The sequence below is a fragment of the Penicillium chermesinum genome (assembly GCF_028974085.1).
Source record: "Penicillium chermesinum strain IBT 19713 chromosome Unknown utg000006l:1.0-2335141.0:1.0-2336784.0, whole genome shotgun sequence".
Lineage (NCBI taxonomy): Eukaryota > Fungi > Ascomycota > Eurotiomycetes > Eurotiales > Aspergillaceae > Penicillium > Penicillium chermesinum.
The window spans coordinates 523,977-540,898 of record NW_026695316.1 but is presented as its reverse complement, the minus strand read 5'-3'; the positions used below and the strand labels follow the sequence as shown (position 1 = coordinate 540,898).

General features: G+C 52.0%; 7 protein-coding genes across 7 annotated transcripts; 4 read left to right on the top strand and 3 right to left on the bottom strand.

The window, feature by feature from the left end:
- Nucleotides 1–449: 449 nt before the first annotated feature.
- Nucleotides 450–2,221, top strand: N7468_007977 (URC4/urg3 family protein; the record flags this gene model as incomplete). The annotated part of the gene is made up of 5 exons (XM_058477273.1): nucleotides 450–788; nucleotides 905–1,394; nucleotides 1,475–1,719; nucleotides 1,787–2,071; nucleotides 2,138–2,221. The coding sequence occupies 5 exons, from the start codon at nucleotides 450–452 to the stop codon at nucleotides 2,219–2,221; spliced, it is 1,443 nt and encodes a 480-aa protein (XP_058327618.1).
- Nucleotides 2,222–3,174: 953 nt separating this feature from the next.
- N7468_007976 (Rag GTPase GTR1) lies at nucleotides 3,175–4,314 on the top strand (the record flags this gene model as incomplete). The annotated part of the gene is made up of 3 exons (XM_058477272.1): nucleotides 3,175–3,368; nucleotides 3,436–4,231; nucleotides 4,309–4,314. The coding sequence occupies 3 exons, from the start codon at nucleotides 3,175–3,177 to the stop codon at nucleotides 4,312–4,314; spliced, it is 996 nt and encodes a 331-aa protein (XP_058327617.1).
- A 628-nt stretch (nucleotides 4,315–4,942) lies between these two features.
- On the bottom strand, nucleotides 4,943–6,747 carry N7468_007975 (AP-1 complex subunit mu; the record flags this gene model as incomplete). Its single annotated transcript, XM_058477271.1, has 6 exons — nucleotides 4,943–5,023; nucleotides 5,112–5,486; nucleotides 5,554–6,049; nucleotides 6,126–6,355; nucleotides 6,479–6,607; nucleotides 6,709–6,747. The coding sequence occupies 6 exons, from the start codon at nucleotides 6,745–6,747 to the stop codon at nucleotides 4,943–4,945; spliced, it is 1,350 nt and encodes a 449-aa protein (XP_058327616.1).
- A 709-nt stretch (nucleotides 6,748–7,456) lies between these two features.
- N7468_007974 (mitochondrial 54S ribosomal protein mL57) lies at nucleotides 7,457–8,540 on the bottom strand (the record flags this gene model as incomplete). The annotated part of the gene is made up of 4 exons (XM_058477270.1): nucleotides 7,457–7,609; nucleotides 7,670–7,896; nucleotides 7,949–8,468; nucleotides 8,526–8,540. 4 exons carry the CDS (start codon nucleotides 8,538–8,540, stop codon nucleotides 7,457–7,459), a joined length of 915 nt encoding a protein of 304 aa, XP_058327615.1.
- A 3,070-nt stretch (nucleotides 8,541–11,610) lies between these two features.
- Nucleotides 11,611–12,383, bottom strand: N7468_007973 (uncharacterized protein; the record flags this gene model as incomplete). Its single annotated transcript, XM_058477269.1, has 3 exons — nucleotides 11,611–12,046; nucleotides 12,182–12,266; nucleotides 12,344–12,383. The coding sequence occupies 3 exons, from the start codon at nucleotides 12,381–12,383 to the stop codon at nucleotides 11,611–11,613; spliced, it is 561 nt and encodes a 186-aa protein (XP_058327614.1).
- Nucleotides 12,384–13,531: 1,148 nt separating this feature from the next.
- N7468_007972 (NAD(P)H-dependent flavin oxidoreductase) lies at nucleotides 13,532–14,717 on the top strand (the record flags this gene model as incomplete). Its single annotated transcript, XM_058477268.1, has 4 exons — nucleotides 13,532–13,574; nucleotides 13,635–13,717; nucleotides 13,790–14,518; nucleotides 14,574–14,717. The coding sequence occupies 4 exons, from the start codon at nucleotides 13,532–13,534 to the stop codon at nucleotides 14,715–14,717; spliced, it is 999 nt and encodes a 332-aa protein (XP_058327613.1).
- Nucleotides 14,718–15,844: 1,127 nt separating this feature from the next.
- On the top strand, nucleotides 15,845–16,621 carry N7468_007971 (uncharacterized protein; the record flags this gene model as incomplete). The annotated part of the gene is made up of 1 exon (XM_058477267.1): nucleotides 15,845–16,621. One exon carries the CDS (start codon nucleotides 15,845–15,847, stop codon nucleotides 16,619–16,621), a length of 777 nt encoding a protein of 258 aa, XP_058327612.1.
- Nucleotides 16,622–16,922: the final 301 nt, after the last annotated feature.

Sequence of the window (16,922 nt, the reverse complement as noted above, 5' to 3'; positions counted from 1 at the left end):
ATTTCCCTCTTTAATCCTTTTTGGTTATTTTTTTTTTCTCTTCGCCCACTGCTCGCCTTGAATTCCCCACGAATCAATTTAGTTCACACGTCATCCTTCCTTCCTCGGCTTCGGCCGCCTTGTCCCCCCACTTTGAAGCCTGCAAGGGGCTTATACGACCTAGATTTGCCTGTATACCGCGGAAATTGCCCATTAGTTTGGATTATTGACCCGCCACGGTCCATTTAGGACTTTTAGATCCTTTGTCAGCTCTAGAGAGTTAGGGCCCTGTAAAATCGAGCAACCTATAATTCGGAAATCGGAAGAAGGGAGAAAAAAAAAGGACCTCGCTCACTTTGACCTTTTCCAACGTGGTCACCAAACTCAAATCGCCCAAACACCGTCCCCAAAGCTAATGCAACCCGAGCGCCGAATCCTCCTCTTCTCCTAACCTCCGGGGAGTTGCAATCATGGGCCTCTTCAAGCGTAAAGATTCGCGACACTCTGTGCAGAGCGATAAGGATGGCGATGAGTCCGTCGTCTCGGTCAATAGCGCTCGCACCTCCAAAACCTCCCTCAAGTCACCCGGTTACAAAGGTGGCAACCATCCCGCCTCGATCCCCGAAATGCCTATCGCCAGTCCCCCCGATCCAGCTTTAGACCCCGCGGCGTACCTCCGAAGCATCCATGCAGTTCGCCAGCGAGCCAATTTGGTTATGACCAGGGCCAAGGGTAATCGTCTGCAGCATTTCGACGTGGACATGTCCAAGTTCAAGGCAACAGCCTCGTATATTGTATCTATCATTAAGGTAAACATCGCTTTTCTGCATAAGCCATAAACCACCCAAGGGAACCAAAAAAAAAAAAGAAAAGAAAAGAAAAGAAAGAAAGAAGAAAAGAACAAGGAAAACTGACATACGTCAAGCGAGACTATGCACCAGACTATCAAGACATTCCCCCCCACGGCCGCTGGCAGCACTTCGACGTGGGGGGCGGCCCTCGAATCAACCAGCTCTTGCAATCCTGGCCAACCTCCATCGACGCGCAGGAGCGCACTCGCCGCCTAATCGATCTTTTTGTGGTTTCCGTGCTATTGGACGCTGGTTCCGGCAATAAATGGTCTTATCGCTCCAAGGAGTCCGGCAAGGTCTACTCGCGCAGTGAGGGCCTCGCCGTGGCCAGTCTGGAGATGTTCAAGTCCGGTTTGTTTAGCAGCGACCCTACCGAGCCCTGTCAAGTGGATGGCGCAGCCTTGAAGAATATCACAGTGGAGAAACTGGCCAGAGGCATGCAACATTCGGAGCAGAACCAATTGGCCGGGATCGAAGGTCGCGCGGGACTGCTGGTGCGCCTTTCGGAAGCTCTGAATAACCAGGAACTGTTCGGTGTCGATGCTCGTCCTGGAAATATGCTCGGTAAGCAGCTTTGCAATTTGGACCTGTAAGAGGACATTTTCTGATTGTCGGGTCGCTAACGGGATTCTGTCACCTGCAAGACTACCTTCTAGGCCACCCTTCTACACTAGCTTCTTCCGTCCCTATAGTTCCGGTCACAACGCTCTGGTCGGTCTTAATGGACGGGCTCGCCTCCATCTGGCCTCCCTCGCGAACTCAAATCGACAACGTCGCCATCGGAGACGCATGGGTGTGCTCCGTTCTACCGCCGTCTCCACCGGCCGCGCCCTGGGAGTCCATCATGCCTTTCCACAAGTTGACCCAATGGCTGTGCTACTCATTGATGGTACCCATGTCTGAGACTCATGCATATCCATTTCGCCGGGACCGACTTATTGACCGGTCTTCCGGAGTACCGCAACGGCGGCCTCTTAATCGATATGGGGCTCTTGACTCTGAAGCCGCATGACCTCGAGCGTGGTATCAATGCCTACCGAGAGAATGCGCAGATCAAAGGGCAGCCGAATGTGGAAGTCGTGCCGCTTTTCTCAACGGATGACGACGTGATCGTGGAGTGGCGGGCTGTTACTGTCGGCTTCTTGGACGAGCTTCTGGATGAGGTGAATAACCAGCTGGGCCTATCGGGAACCGAGGAACCATTATCACTTGCCCAGATGCTGGAAGCTGGTACTTGGAAGGTACGTTCCTTCCCCCCCCCCTTCTCCTGTATGTCAACGAGTTTCATTGTCCAACATGTTTTGCAGGGTGGCCGAGAAATCGCCGAGGTCTCAAGGCCCAACACCAAAGAACCGCCAATTATGATCCGCTCCGATGGCACAGTCTTCTAGTGCCCCCCCCCTTCCTCTCGAATGCATGAGCTTAATAGATAATGGGATACTGATCTGCGCCAGTCCTGCGTATCTTCGACCTCTGTCAGGAAACACAGTGGCGCGGGCTCTTATGAACTACTGATGATGATCTTTGTTGATTCCCCCGCCGGCCTTTTGCTCTTCGATACAATATTAGGTTTTGAACGGTCATGACTGGTCTGGAGACCCCTTGCATAGGGTGCTGTTGTGCACCTCTTCATTTCTGAATACTTTTCTTCGCGACATTCGCTTGTGTTTTTAATCATCCTTACCGATATGTCGTCTTATCTATACTTATGATATACGCATTTGACAGGGGCTGTGTATCAGGTCTTTGGTGGAATATTCGTGATTACCGTTATACCTAGTTTTAACTGCGTTTACTTTGGATTCTTGAAGAAAAGAAACTGAGAAGTACTACCTTGATCGCATGTAGGAGTCCCGTCTGTTTTATTGTTCCTGATATGCTCCACTTGGACGTCAATCTGGCGATGTCGTCATTCCGTCAGCTCCGTTGGTAAGTTAAGCAACCGCCATTGCACGCTTAGCCGCGGTAATTGGCAGTGTAACCAATTTCAAGAAACTACCCTCGACTAGAAAGACTCCCTATGACCTACGGTTTCAATCAGTTGGCGCCATATTGGACCCAGACATCCCTGACGTGGGAAGTGTAACCCAGCAAGCCCCGAAGACCCGTTCACGTGACTCGGAAACGAGTTGATCCGCCTCTCCGCATCTTTGAGCAAAGCTGCCTCTTCTTATCTCCAATTCCTTCCATACACCCTGATAAGCATACCTGTCTGGCCCTGCACTCGTCGGTGCCCTCTGCAGCTTCTTCGGCTTTTGAATTCTGCACAGATCGGAAGGGTGCTTCGGAAACCCCGTTTTATACCGCATCCCGCTCTGCGGGGCACCCGGACTCAGCATACAGCATGGACGCCCGAAAGAAGAAGAGGAAGGTCCTTTTGATGGGTAAAAGTGGCTCGGGGAAGTCCTCCATGCGCTCCATCATTTTCAGCAACTATGTGGCCAAAGATGTGCGACGCCTGGGCGCTACAATTGACGTTGAACATAGCCATGTCAAGTTCATGGGCAACCTCACACTGAACCTTTGGGACTGCGGGGGGTAAGTCAGCTTGGAAATTTCCCATATTGAAGAGGAATCACTCTTTAACATCAGTCTGTGCTTATAGCCAAGATGCCTTCATGGAAACCTATCTTGCCTCGCAACGCGGCAACATCTTCTCCGACGTGGCAGTCATGATCTACGTCTTCGACATTGAATCCCGTGAAGTCGACCGGGATCTAGATACGTACAACGCGATCATCGAAGCGCTGCGCGAGAACAGCCCGAACGCCTATGTCTTCTGCCTCGTCCACAAAATGGACCTCATCCAGGCCGAGCACCGCCAGCGCATCTACGAAGAACGCTCTGCCCTAATCCGCAGCCGCTCCGAGCACTTCCGTGTCGACACCTTCGGCAGCAGCATCTGGGACCAGTCGCTGTACAAAGCCTGGGCCGGCATCGTGCACAAGCTTATCCCAAATTTGACCGTCATCGAGCGCTTCCTCTCCGCCTTCGCCAAGAAGATCGATGCAGAGGAGGTCATCCTGTTCGAGCGCTCGACGTTCTTAACCGTGACCTCGGTGACGTCTGAGGTCGGCGAGCTCAACCCCATCTACGACCGCCATGAGCGCTTGTCGAATATCATGAAGGCGTTTAAGCACTGCGCCGCGCGCAATACCTTGACCACGCCTGCCTCGGCCGGCTTCGTCGTCATGCATACCAAGACCCCCCAGTTCAATATCTTCCTTGGCAGGTTCACCGATAACACGTATATCTTTGTCGTCGTGCCGCCCGGCGAAGCGGCGTATAACTGCGCCGTGCTGAATACCATGCTCGCGAGAGAGGGCTTCTCCAAATCCGCTGCGGCAGGCCGCACTGATGGCTTTCCGCTCCCGCCGCAAGATAACCAAGAAGACGGTGCGGTGGCTGCTTGATACCAGTAACGGCTCATGATAAACAATTTCTGATCTCTCGAGGACTTTTCTCAGCAACTAACTAGGGCTGATTTGCATTGGCGGGATCCTCTTGTGCGCGCTTCTTCGGGTTTCCAAACCCCTTCTTCTCTTTCGGTCCGACATTGCGTTGAAGCGATATTCGGGCGTATGTACAGCTGCCATATGGGGTTTATCTAAAAGTTGACGGGCGCTGATATGACATGGCGTTGCGGTATGATGATGCATTTATTCAAGTTGAAGTTCGATTTTCTTGTCTGATTATTGGGTTTGAGGATTGGGATACCCTCTCTTTGTCCTTTTCTTTTTCTTTCTCCCTCATTCTCCCGAACAATTGTGGTGAGAGGTTGGATGTCCTTACGCCATGTATTTCCTGCTATCTACCATAGTCCCAGCTATAAATCAGAACCACGAGATGTCCATTACCGATCTATAGGTTTATTTTTGCGAACCCCCTAAGCTATTCGAGATGTCCGCCCTGTCCCAAAAAGCTAGAGGAGAAGAAAGAAATGTCGGGTTTGGATTATCTATCGGACCGGCCGGCCTCAACTTGAGTAAATGCAAGAGGCATAGTGGAAGCATAGTGGAAAAAGGGGGGGAAAGATAGCGTTAAAATAAACAGGGGCGTGGCTGTACAAATCACTCATGCTGAAGCAAGCGGGAGGGTCGAAGTTCTTGTGCTTATTGTATCTCGGGCATGCGTACAGCGATATCGCCTGATTGTGTGATATAGCGCACCCAGGGGAGAGAAGGATATTGGAGCTATTTGAGTCGATTTAGTTAGACCGATCTGACAAAAGAGACCGGAGACTTCGTAGAACAGACGAAGACGGGGAGGGGAAGCGCTTACCTTCGGCTCGGTGATCTTCAAGTATCGCACTTGGATACCACTGGTGGTGAAGTAGGGGATCTCGAACTTGACGTTGATGGGCCGCTTGGCCTTGCCCAGTGCGCCGGCACCGCCCATGCTTCCGCCGAAGCCACCGGTCATACCACCGCCGCGCTCGTCATCGCCCTTCACGGATGGCAGACCAAGCTCCGCCCGCATGAGGAACTCTTTGCCACCACCAAACTGCTTGATCTTCCAGATAATAGCGGACTTCTCCGGTGCATAGTGCACGGTGCCGATATTCGTGCGGAATCGAGGCGAGTCCGCGTCCTCAGGGACGGGGACGAGGATCTCGACGTTGTTGGCTGTGCTGCGGCGCTTGAATTGTGCCCTAGCCTGTAGTGTATAACTCGGTTAGTTGTTCTATCTTTTCTTTCCCAAGCCTCAGGCGTGCAAGACTGACCTTGAGCATGTACTCAATCCGCGATCCGGAGTGCGACTCCACTAAACACTCCACCCAGATCAACGGCTTCACCTGCGTGTTCAGCCGGTAGCTCATAAGCTCGAATTCACCATCAGGCGGGATGAAGCTGATCGTTCGGTCATTCTCGAAGCGCGAAAGTCGCACGCACTGGTGGAACTTCACATCCTCCATCTCGACAGCCTTTCCTCGCGTAGCTCGGCCCGTGGACTCGAACATCGCCTTATCATTCAAACCCAACCGCAGTTCAGGCATTCCACTCAAGTAACACTTCATCTTAACAGCACCTAGAATTTCGGATCGCAGGACATTTCCGCTCGCCGAGACCAGCAGGTTGAGCGACTCGACCACATCCAGGAACACCTCGTTTTTGCGATAGCGAATACCTTCGCTACGCCAGGACACAGCATTTGTTACGGCAATTGGCGGCCGTGGCTGTGCTTGGACTTCCAGTTTGTGTGATTCTTGGGTGATGTATCTGTTGGGAACCGCATGTCAGCAGTCTGTTCCCCGGCTGGTGGGAGACAACTTCCGGGCTTGAGGCTAGGGCTTACTCTTGCAAGATCTTGCTCTCAGTGGTCTGGGGATATCCAAAGTCCATCATCTCATCCAGTAATTCGTAAATGACAACAAAGTTATCCCGAATACTCTCCTCCTCCAGAACCTTGAAATATTCTGTGAACACCTCCACAAGCTTGTGGAGGAAAAGAAGGATCTCGGTGGCATTTGAATTGCTTTTTGTCAAGGCGAGGATGTATAAGTTACTGTGGCGGATGTAGAGATACTAAAATAGGTCGCGTTATCCGTCAGTAGGTTGTTCGTGGAAAGTCCGCACAAAAGGAGTAAAGGAGTAGGAGGGGAGGCATTTGTGAGCACGCGAAGGGGTTTCGAGGCCGGGAAAACATACGTTAACGCCCTCGTGCGAGAAGCACGGAGCTACGGCCGAGCTCTCTTCTTCAGCATCGCTGAGCAGGATGGGGAATTTCTCGACAGCGGACATAGGGATGTCCCCGCGATAGTTGCGGGCCAGAAGGGTCTATTTAGAACAAGTCAGATCTCGGGCATTGCGCATTGGTCGGCCATCCGGAGAATGAGACGGAAAGTATGGAACTCTCTTATAGATTCTGTTGAACTCACCTTGCCCTTCAGGTCCAGGAAGAACAGCGCTGATGCCATGGTGTCAATGGGGGGGACTCGTGGTTCAGGATCCAGTTCGCAACGTGGTAATTTCGGAGCGGCAATGGGAATTAGGTAGGAAAGGGGTCAGGGTCGGGAAGATCACAAAGCCGCAGCACTCTACTGCGGCATTGTTCACAGGCGTAGCAATTTGCGATGATGTTTAGATCTGGGGGAGGGTCTGTGGTCTTTGGGAAGGAGAGTCGAAACACCGTCTCGATGCCCGCGGAGTGGATCCCCCGTCCCAAAGGGGGTTAGTGTGGGCAGTACAAAATCTCTTCGCCGCGCGCTTCTTTTCTTCTTTTCTCCAACGCTCTCACTAGACAGTGCAAGGCAGTACAAAGCCCTGTGGCTTTCTGGGGATATCAGGCATTCTGTCTGATATCCATCAGTTTCAATTACTGGACTTGCGATACAGAGTTGCGGAGACTATGCATCGATTTCGAGGGTTCCATAAGAGCTGGCCGTGTATTGTGCTCTGTTACGCGGGCGGTGTCAGAGGAGCCGGACATACAGTTTAATAAGAGCTTCATCTATTGTCTAGCGCTTGCAACCAGGTTAAACGAATTCATGGTATTTTGCACAAGAGGGCCAGGAGAATACAAAATATAGATCTAAAAGTACATGTACATCCTGTCGAGAGGGCGAGCAGGTCTCCTATCCAACAACATCCAAATCAAAACGCCGGTGAAATGCTGCGAATGATCGTTCATGCCACCTTCACCCCCAATGGCGCAAGAATACGCTCCTTAGCCACCTCGTTGGCATATTGTCCTCCCTTCTCCATTGCGACTGCTCCAACGACGGCGTAGAGGGAGTGCGCCAGAACCAGCTCAAGACCAGAGCCTTCAAGGTTGGTAGGCTATTTGGGGGAAAATAAAGGTCAGCAAAGATCACCATCTTTACAAGGCGGTCCACATACGTCTCGTGGGTTCCATCGAATCACTTTCTCCATGTTGTACCTCTGCATGGCCAGATCGGCCAACTTTGTTCGATCGGTCAAAAAGCTCTTGGTGTCGGAGGAGAGATTGCGTAGTCCCTGGGTCGCGGGGTGAGTGAAAGGCGTTCGCCCGTATTTGTCAATTTGGCTAACAGCCTCGCCGTTTTGCACCAGAGCTAGAGATGCCTGCAATTGCACGATGTTTTTCCCTAAACCACGTCAGCCTCATCTCCCCGGAATCGGGCTCCATTCATGCCATACCAAGGAAAGCCAATCGATCGTTGAATCCACGACGCCCCTGGTCGAAGCTCTTATGCGTGACTGCCAGCCACTTCAATTCATCCTGCAGTACCTTCTCACCTCCGTCGCCCAGCAGGCGAACGTAGAACTGGTCCAACACCGCCGGGTCTTCATTGACACGGTATTCAGGGTGCTTCCGAGCACGGAGACTGAAGGGAGCTTTGGCAGCAGGAGGGGTATATGACCATCGTGGGCGTTTCGCTTCTTCGATCGCGATATCCTGCTCCGAAGATTGCTCCGCGGTTGAGCCGGATTTGGGGGAGGTAGAGAACGGCCTCCGGGAGATTAACGTCGACAATGGCCGGGGGGCAACATTTGACACGATGCAGGCGGCCTTGACCGCTCGAACAGACAGTGGTGAGGCCATAAGGGGCGGTTGATCGACGGGGTGCACGGTCGAGTTGGCGATGCGAAAGAATTCGGCCTCGTCGGCGGGCGGTGTGGTTCTGCCGCAAACATCCAATTGGCTCGATCCGCCTGCCTTAGTACTATACTAGAGCAATCTACGAAGTCCATCTGCACTCTACTGACCACTTACGACATAGATACACATGTTTGCGGCTGTGCCCATGAATGAGAATGCTCTGTTTGGGGCCACCCGATAGAATCTTCCCAACATGTTGTAGAATGCTCCGAGTTCCATGCATACGTCGTATCAAAAGTCCCATGCATTTGATTGCTCAGTTTGACGTGCGAGTTGACCCTGGGAAGAGCTCCATTGTCTCTCACCGCTGATGTGGAGGCCGTCTCTCGCCCCCCGGTGACAGTCGGTCTTGAAAGACCCCGCGGAGACCAATTGGTCGGGGAGACAGCCCGCATATATTCCAGGACTCCGCATGCTTTATGCTTTGTCTGACTACCATCGCTCCCATTGCTTGATACAGCCCACACCAGACATAAAACCCTGGCGGTCTACTCGGTGTCAAGCGAGGCTTATCATTTCATCATAGCTCCGCCTGGGGACTCCAAGTCTAGGAGCTTTTTGCTAGTCGCACCTGTCGGTGTATCTGAGACTCCTGTACGCTTTATTATCTGCAACGGTCCTAAGGGATTTGATTGCTTTCATAACCCTACCCGAACTTTGACTCTCGCTGCCCATCTCCATATTCGATCGAATCAAAGTAGGCTCGAGCAGTCTGCTAGGTAACAAAGCCCCTGCCTCATGACTGGATTTACCCGTACAAAGAGTAAGAATCGTGACAAGACCTAAGCGCGGTCCAGCCAACCAGCCAACCGTTCAGACCAGCCCGCAGCCGCCTAGAAACACACTGGATGTTAAAAACCAGGGAAACCCTAGATCACTTGTGGAGCCTAGGGGAATATTCCGCGACCTTCTGGGGGAAGCGGGGGGAATGGGGAAAGTTGTGTACAGGCCCAAGGCTTCGGCCAAGCCACTGAGGTTTAACAAGATCGAAGCACGGTCGGCTTTGAGACTGCTTGATGTCGCCAACGGTTATTGGCAGCCGCAGAGCCCTTCTATGGTACGATGGTTGGATCGGGTTTTCTTCTTGACTTCGCTGCGGACGGACTGCAGAAAAAAGCCTGCTGTGTCATCGTACTTCTGGGGTCTTCAGCGTCCCAGTACTAAACCTGCCAGACATTTTACTCTATGTCAGTGCGGGATGTACTGATATTCCACGTGTGCTGAGAGCCTGTCGTGTGTGTGGGGGATCGTGCACTGTTCTCTTGATCTTTCAAGCTATTCAAGTTTTTGAAACTTGAATGCACTTAGGGTCATCTGTGCTCGACCTGTCCGACTTAGCTTGCAAGTACTAGTACTACCAAATTTTCAATAACTTGGCTGCATGCCATATGAGAGCTCTTGAATAAATCAAGGCACGGTGGCAAGGTTCAAGCTATATGAATGTGGGGAGAGGAAGCAACTGTTTATGAATAGCATTGTAAGTTGCCACGCCTAGAGAGCAATGACGAGACCTCTTCGCCACTTAGCCTGTATTAGCCGGTACACGGTATCATACACGATCGACATTGTTCAGTTCAAGTCGATCTGTCAAACCCGGAAACACGAAACACGGATAGTAACTGCCGTTGATGGAAGAAGTCATTCCATGGGAGGCAAATGGGGGGAGCTACAGCGCCCTCCACGAAGATGATGGCTGCAAGAAGCCGGAAACCGACGGCTCAGACCGCTGGTGTCACTCCACTGGAACTTGCAGCCCCGGGAAGGCCTTGGGAAAGGATCACCAGCCATGCAAGAAAAGCCTGACCAGGGCGCAGAGCAGATGGACCCTGTGAGTACTTGTGATTTGCTGTCTTGACTCAGTCGGAAGGATTCGCTGCCCGCTGGGCTGCTGGTTTATCTGGACAAGTCGCCTTGAGGTACGAGGGTACAGGACTTTCGTTTGCTCCGTGTACGATCAAAGCACAACCTCATCCGAGACCGCGGGTGTGACGGCTCCGTCCAACGGTTTATACATCGAGTTATTTCCGTCGGGCCCTTGCAGGCTCTACCGAAGGCTTCTAGATGTTAGCGGCTAGAGATCTAGGCCCAAGCTCGGTAGAGGTTGCAGCCGGGAAAGTATTCGCCCATTCAGATAGCTTGCCTACACCTTGGAGACGCGTAGGATGGCGGTGTACGACTTGGAGAGGCATGGCGTCTCCGAAAAGCCCCGATTGTTCTGGGCGTGGAGAACTATTAAATGGGAAAGATTCACCCGCAATGTGCGCTGCATCTTTTAATAGGATTGAACTATACTTTTCCTTTCCTTCAATATTTGCCACTGCCATCGTTTCTCTGCGTGGGATCGAAAAACCTCACGCCTAATTTGACCAGCTTTGGCAGCGTCCTGTACATTCTCTTTAATTTCTTTACTCCAGTAGCCTCGGCCTACTTCATCATGGCTGGTCTTCGTCCGTCAGCCTTCAAACATCGGTCTGCTCCGGGAGTAATGCCGTCTTGTGAGCATTCTGTGCAAGACCCTCCTTCACCACGACCATTTCCTTCCAACCCACCCCCAAGTCCAGCTTGAGCGTTCTCTGGCGTGGGCTACATTTCTAGGCGTTTTGGAAAGGCAAAGTAAATAGGTATGCTTGGTACCGTAACATATTGATTTCTATGTTGGCTGACGTTCTAGACTTTAATTTCGAGCATGACGGTGGTCTGCAAAAAAAAAAAAGCCATCATGAGAGAGCTATCAAAGCTATGGTTACGATACCGCATTTGCTATTGCTCAGGGAGAGATAAGATAATCCTTTCGCACGGGATTTTTTTTTTTTTGTTTGTTTCTTTGGGTTTTGCTGGGTATATAGCAGGATGGAGCTTGAAAAGCTCTACTTGCTGGGCTTGTGGAACGAAATTGGGACACGGACATTATTGGCGGAGTTCAGGGAACCGTGAATATTGGTGTACGAAAACATTCAGAATGTGTATTTGGTTCATGACGACATCAATCACCTTTCCATGAGATTGACACCTCACTCATAGAATATAGAAGGGGCCTATGCCCAGCAGAGTAAGCGTCTAGAAAACGGGAGAAATGAAATATAGTCGGGGGAAAAAAGCACAGCGCCTCGTCAAGCTCACGCCGAGGCCGAAATTTCATGGATTGGTCGATGAAATCACTTTAATAACACAAGAAAATTCAAGGCGGTATGGAATGAGATTACATGAAAGCAAGAGCAAGAGCGCTAGTCACGCTCAGGCCAACAACGGTCCAGCCAGTTTTGATGATGGTAGGGTTAGTGAAGCCAATACCCAGATCCCAGGTCAGATGGCGAATGCCGTTCATGCTGTGGTAGGTGAAGGGGAGGGCCAAGATGGTCTTGATCAGGATTTTCGCGGCGACAGGGAGAGCTCCAAAGGCTGCAACCATGGAAGCGGACTCCAGATGCCAGCCGAAGAGGGGCGAGGCGAGGTAGGCAGTGGCCCAAAGGTAAAGAGGGCCAGAGAGAGAGATACCGCTAATACGGTGCAGGGAGGACATAATCCAGCCGACCTGGGGGCGGTAGATGCCCAGGTGGGGAGACACAGGTCGGTTCAGGCGCTGCTTGGCCAGGATCTGGTTAGGGTCCTCCGTGTTGGGGGAAGAGGTCGCGAGTCTACCGGGGTAACCGAGTTAGCTGACGATTTCTGGGGATATTGGTAGATGACGTATCAATGCGGGGGGACATGGATTGATGTCGAGGGACGGCAATTTGTGCCATAGAGTGGCCACATAATACAATCGAACTGACCTCTTCTGGGTGTTGCCGATAGCAATGGCGGCGGGCGAAGCGCGCATCATCGCTGACTGCATAAGGGTCGGCTGTTGGACGGCAACTGTGATTCGGGACGAAAGGTCAGCGGGACGATATATGGCGGTATCTTGGGCCTGGAGAGACCACAGAGGCACTTACGCCGTCGCAGCGACTGCTGGGCAACCTTCTGAGAGAACATGATGTGGGCTGCTGGCGGTACTCTCACAACGTGTGAAGGGAAGACGGCTATCGCGAATGAACGGAGCGGACAACCTCGGGTTTGCGGTCGTCACGGGATTTGCCGCTGCCAACCAATCACATCGCCCTCAATTACATCGCGGAAGAAGGAACTTCCGGTTCTCGCTTGACAAAAAGTTCTTCCCGCGCCCGACGCTTTCCTTTCTTCATGAGCCTCTGCCCACGTCCATGTACCAAGTGGAATGAAGTTGATGTGTTGGCACCCTTTGGTTTCGGCATTCTGTCGCGATTTTTTAGGGACCTCGAGGCTCGGAGAAGGAGATCCCGTCGTTAATCGCCCATTTTACTCTCTCAATGAGTGGGATGGGTTTCATATCAGGGCTACATACCACCAACCGAGTAAATATCGTAGAATAGCCGAGTGAGTGTCGGGTGAACGGCTGCTTTGTGCCTGCTGGGTTCATGAGAGCATTTCTAGTCCGAGTCTTGCATTGAAGGCACACAATGGGTCGTGCTGTGTATAATTATAATGCTTGCTACAGTTGACTGGCATCCAAGTCACGAGCTAAAATTAATGCTTTGCTAGCTCTATACAGCATCCAGAGGTCTCCTAGCTAGTACGAATTACCATGAGGCTTGGTGCTGAGTGACGAAGGGCTACCATGGACCGCAGCTTGTGCCTTCTCCAATATTGTCACATGCCATTTACCCTTCTTTACATGGCATAAGAGGGGATGTCATGCCCCGCTGGACGGGCCAATTCGAAGTCATACACAGTACCCAGTACAGGGTTAGCTGACCCAGGTCACCCAGTCTTCAGGATCAAACAACCATTGGATGAATCTAATATAGTGGTGCCGCCTCTGCGACGGCTCCTAGTTACTTTGTTCAATGCTGCAACGCCCCGGACCTCGGCAAATTATGCTTCCCCACAGCCCGTGGACCTCTGTCCGCGGCTTATGCTATATAGGACTCACGCTCCGCCATTCAATCCCACCGCGCCTGGGTTACAATTCATTTATAGACTGGACGCAAATCTGAAAGTCCCAGACTTCTCTCGCTTCTTTTTCTTTTCTTTGCCCAGAAGTAGGACTAATTCAGCTGTTCTAAAGCCACTTTCGCAAGAGTTCGCCCAAGTCGTTCTCCAAGATGCCTTTCAACACTGCTCTGACCCGCAAGCTGGGAATCCGCGGTATGCACCTAAAATCCGTGTGTAGCCTACTCTGATCGGAAACTGACTTGTCATTTATAGTCCCCGTGGTCCAAGGTGGCATGCAGTGGGTGGGATACGCCGAGCTGGCCTCGGCTGTCAGTAACGCCGGTGGTCTGGGTATCGTATGTCTGTCTTTGGAGAACCCTTACTGCGCCAGGTACGGGATATAGCTAACTAGCGTTGACCTTGGACAGCTGACTGCGCTCACCCAACCCACCCCCGAAGACCTACGCAAGGAGATTCGACGATGTCGCACGATGACCAAGTACCCCTTCGGCGTCAATCTGACCCTCCTCCCCGCCCTGATTCCCCCAGACTATGGCGCCTACGCTCAGGTGATTATCGATGAGGGTGTCAAGATTGTCGAGACTGCCGGCAACAACCCCGGCCCTGTCATCACACAGCTGAAGAAGGCCGGCATCATCATCCTGCACAAGTGTACGACAATCCGCCATGCTAAGTCCGCTGTGAAGCTGGGCGTTGATTTCCTGTCTATCGATGGCTTTGAGTGCGCCGGCCATGTCGGCGAGCACGACATCACCAACTTCATCCTCTTGAGCCGTGCGCGCCAGGATCTGGGAGTTCCCTTCATTGCCTCGGGCGGTTTCGCTGATGGTTACGGCCTGGCGGCAGCGCTCGCGCTCGGTGCCGAGGGTATCAACATGGGTACTCGCTTCATGAGCACCGTCGAGGCACCTATTCACCAGAAGGTCAAGGAGGCGATTGTCAACGCTCAGGAGACTGATACGGCACTCGTGCTCCGTCGCTGGAAGAACACTTCTCGCCTGTTCGCCAACAAAGTTACTCAGGATGCATTGAAAATTGAGCGTGAGAGCACAACCGGCGACTTCAGCGAGATCGGTCCTTATGTGAGTGGCCAGCGCGGTCGCCAGGTCTTCATCAACGGTGATGTGGACTATGGTGTAAGTTTCTCCAGCCTCTCATTATGACAACGCCATGTTTTAACCAATTGTCTAGGTCTGGACTGCTGGCCAGGTTATTGGCTTGATTCACGACATCCCAACGTGTGCTGATCTCCTGGTTCGGATCGAGAAAGAGGCCTTGGAGGCGATGAACCGGACGCGCGGGCTGTATAGCGATGCTCCCACCAGCAAGCTGTGATCAGTGCAGCGACGACTAGATGCCTCCTGTAGATTCAAAGATGATAGCACAAGGATGAAGAGCGTTCCTGGTGGGCCGCTTCTTTGAGATGCTATTACCACGTGTTACCCCCACCGTTATCATGAATAGTTCAATCGAGATTTACGTCGTATAGATGAGCTCTATTCTATGAAATCCAGCGATACCCCGAAACAGCCATCGCGTAATAGCTCTCCAGATGTACCATAGGCGCTCTCCAACACAACTTTCACCTCAGTAACGGTGAGACGAGAGGTCAATGCGCATTCCCAAAGCCTCGACCCGCATTCCTGTTCTTTTTGAGTTTCGCCCGAAGATCGACCGGCGTCGATCCAGACATTCCTCTCTCCACTAACTTTCCAACCTCAGAGCATTTGGAATCGGCGAGACCGCTCGACTGCATACCTCTTGGCCTACCGACACCGCACACATACTGTAGGTAGTTACAGCCAACCTCCGCCAAATTACACGTTCGAAAAGGGCTGGACATTCGCACGAGGAGCTCAAGGGGGTGGGGGCATCCTTGCTTTTGCTCCCCTTGAGGATCGGCCAGAGAATGCGAGGTGCCAGCCACCGTATTGGCCTTGTTTTTCATCACGCTGCACAAGCACATCAGAGCTTCGTGCATGGGTTCGGAGCTCTTGATCGCTCCAGGGCTGTTTCGATACCGAGTACGTCTCGTAATCCATGCATTTGTCCCATCTAGAGACTTCACGTGTCCCGTCGAGTTTCAACAGGCGCACACAAGACCCGTGTAGACTTGTCATCGCAGGTGTGCTGGGGCCTGTCCCAACGGAGCCAATGTTCCTACTGCTCGCCCTGGAAATCTGAAGCGATCGACAGTTTCACAGCGGTACTCACCCTGGTTAGAACCCATCGCGATCTTCATCGCAGCGGTATCATTCGTACTAGCTCTCTTTAATCCCATACAATGCAGTATTTTTTCAATCAGCCCCCCCTTGCCCCCGTATCTGGCCCAGAAATAGTTTATCAGCCTCCTATGCCCTCCCCCTCCTCCCGTCTAGTGATTAGCTCCTTCATTCGAGCTCCCCCTCTATATCACCAGTCTAGACCACTACAGGAGCTCTCTGAGCGGGGATCCTTTCAAGATGGGTCTCATCCGTTCTATCACGCAGTCAATGCGGAACAACAAGCTTTCTCGCAAACTTTCCACATCGAAACCGAGACAAAGATATGAGGACTCGAACGACTTGATCAAAATCCCCTCGAACGCGGGCTCCCTGACGGGGGAGCCCGCTAGGCCCCCCTCACCGACCATCGTTCAGCAGAAGGAGACAGAGAGTATATTTCCAGCGGAATCGCCTTCTCGCCGGGCACCTCTTTCACCTGCAGATTTAAATCTACAGAGTCTGTTTGACAATGCCGAAACCCTAGACCCGAATAGCCGTGCTATGAAGGCCTTGTCGATGCCGCCTGAATACCCGGTCTACAGACTCGATACATCAAAATCGCCAACGGGCAGCCCGAAGAAGCGTCTTCAAGATCCAATCGAGACAAAGGAGAATTGGGGTGTCAGAGAGAGAGCTGGGCGGCGGATGTCTATGATGAGTCGCAGTGACAAGAGGAAGTCGGATATGAGCGGGATAAATGAGAACCCGAGATCGAAGATTCGAAGATCGATGAATGGGGTATCCGAGTTCCTGCGGAGAAACTCTTCTGCTCAGAACCCGCGCTCCTGCTCGTCGCTTAAGACATTGAGGAGCGGGTCGTCGCAAAAATGGCTGGAGTCGGATAGTGATAACGATAGCCTGGGGAAGGAACAGACCGAGCTGAAGTGGTTGGAAGTAAATGGGCTGAGTGATCCGTATACAGGGCGGGCGTTTGAGTTTTGGGGGAATCAAGTAATGGCGCGACGGTACTGTTGATTGGTCTGATCTATGCTGGTGTACATAGTGAGACCTAAAATGACTGTGATATGAGTTACGAAGTGATTAAACAAAAAGACAAAACAAAAATGCAAGTTGGATGAAAAATATGAAAAAGAAATCTGGTTTACTACTAAGCTAAAATATAATGCACAAAGATGTAGTTGGAGCTCCGAGGCTAGCATGGTACGGGAGATGGGGAAGACCGTTTGTAAAATCCATGCAGGAAGAGGAGAAACCCTGAAAACTTGCAGGGACTTCAGGGAACCCCGAAAAGCAACCTCACAGGAGAAGGTTCTGC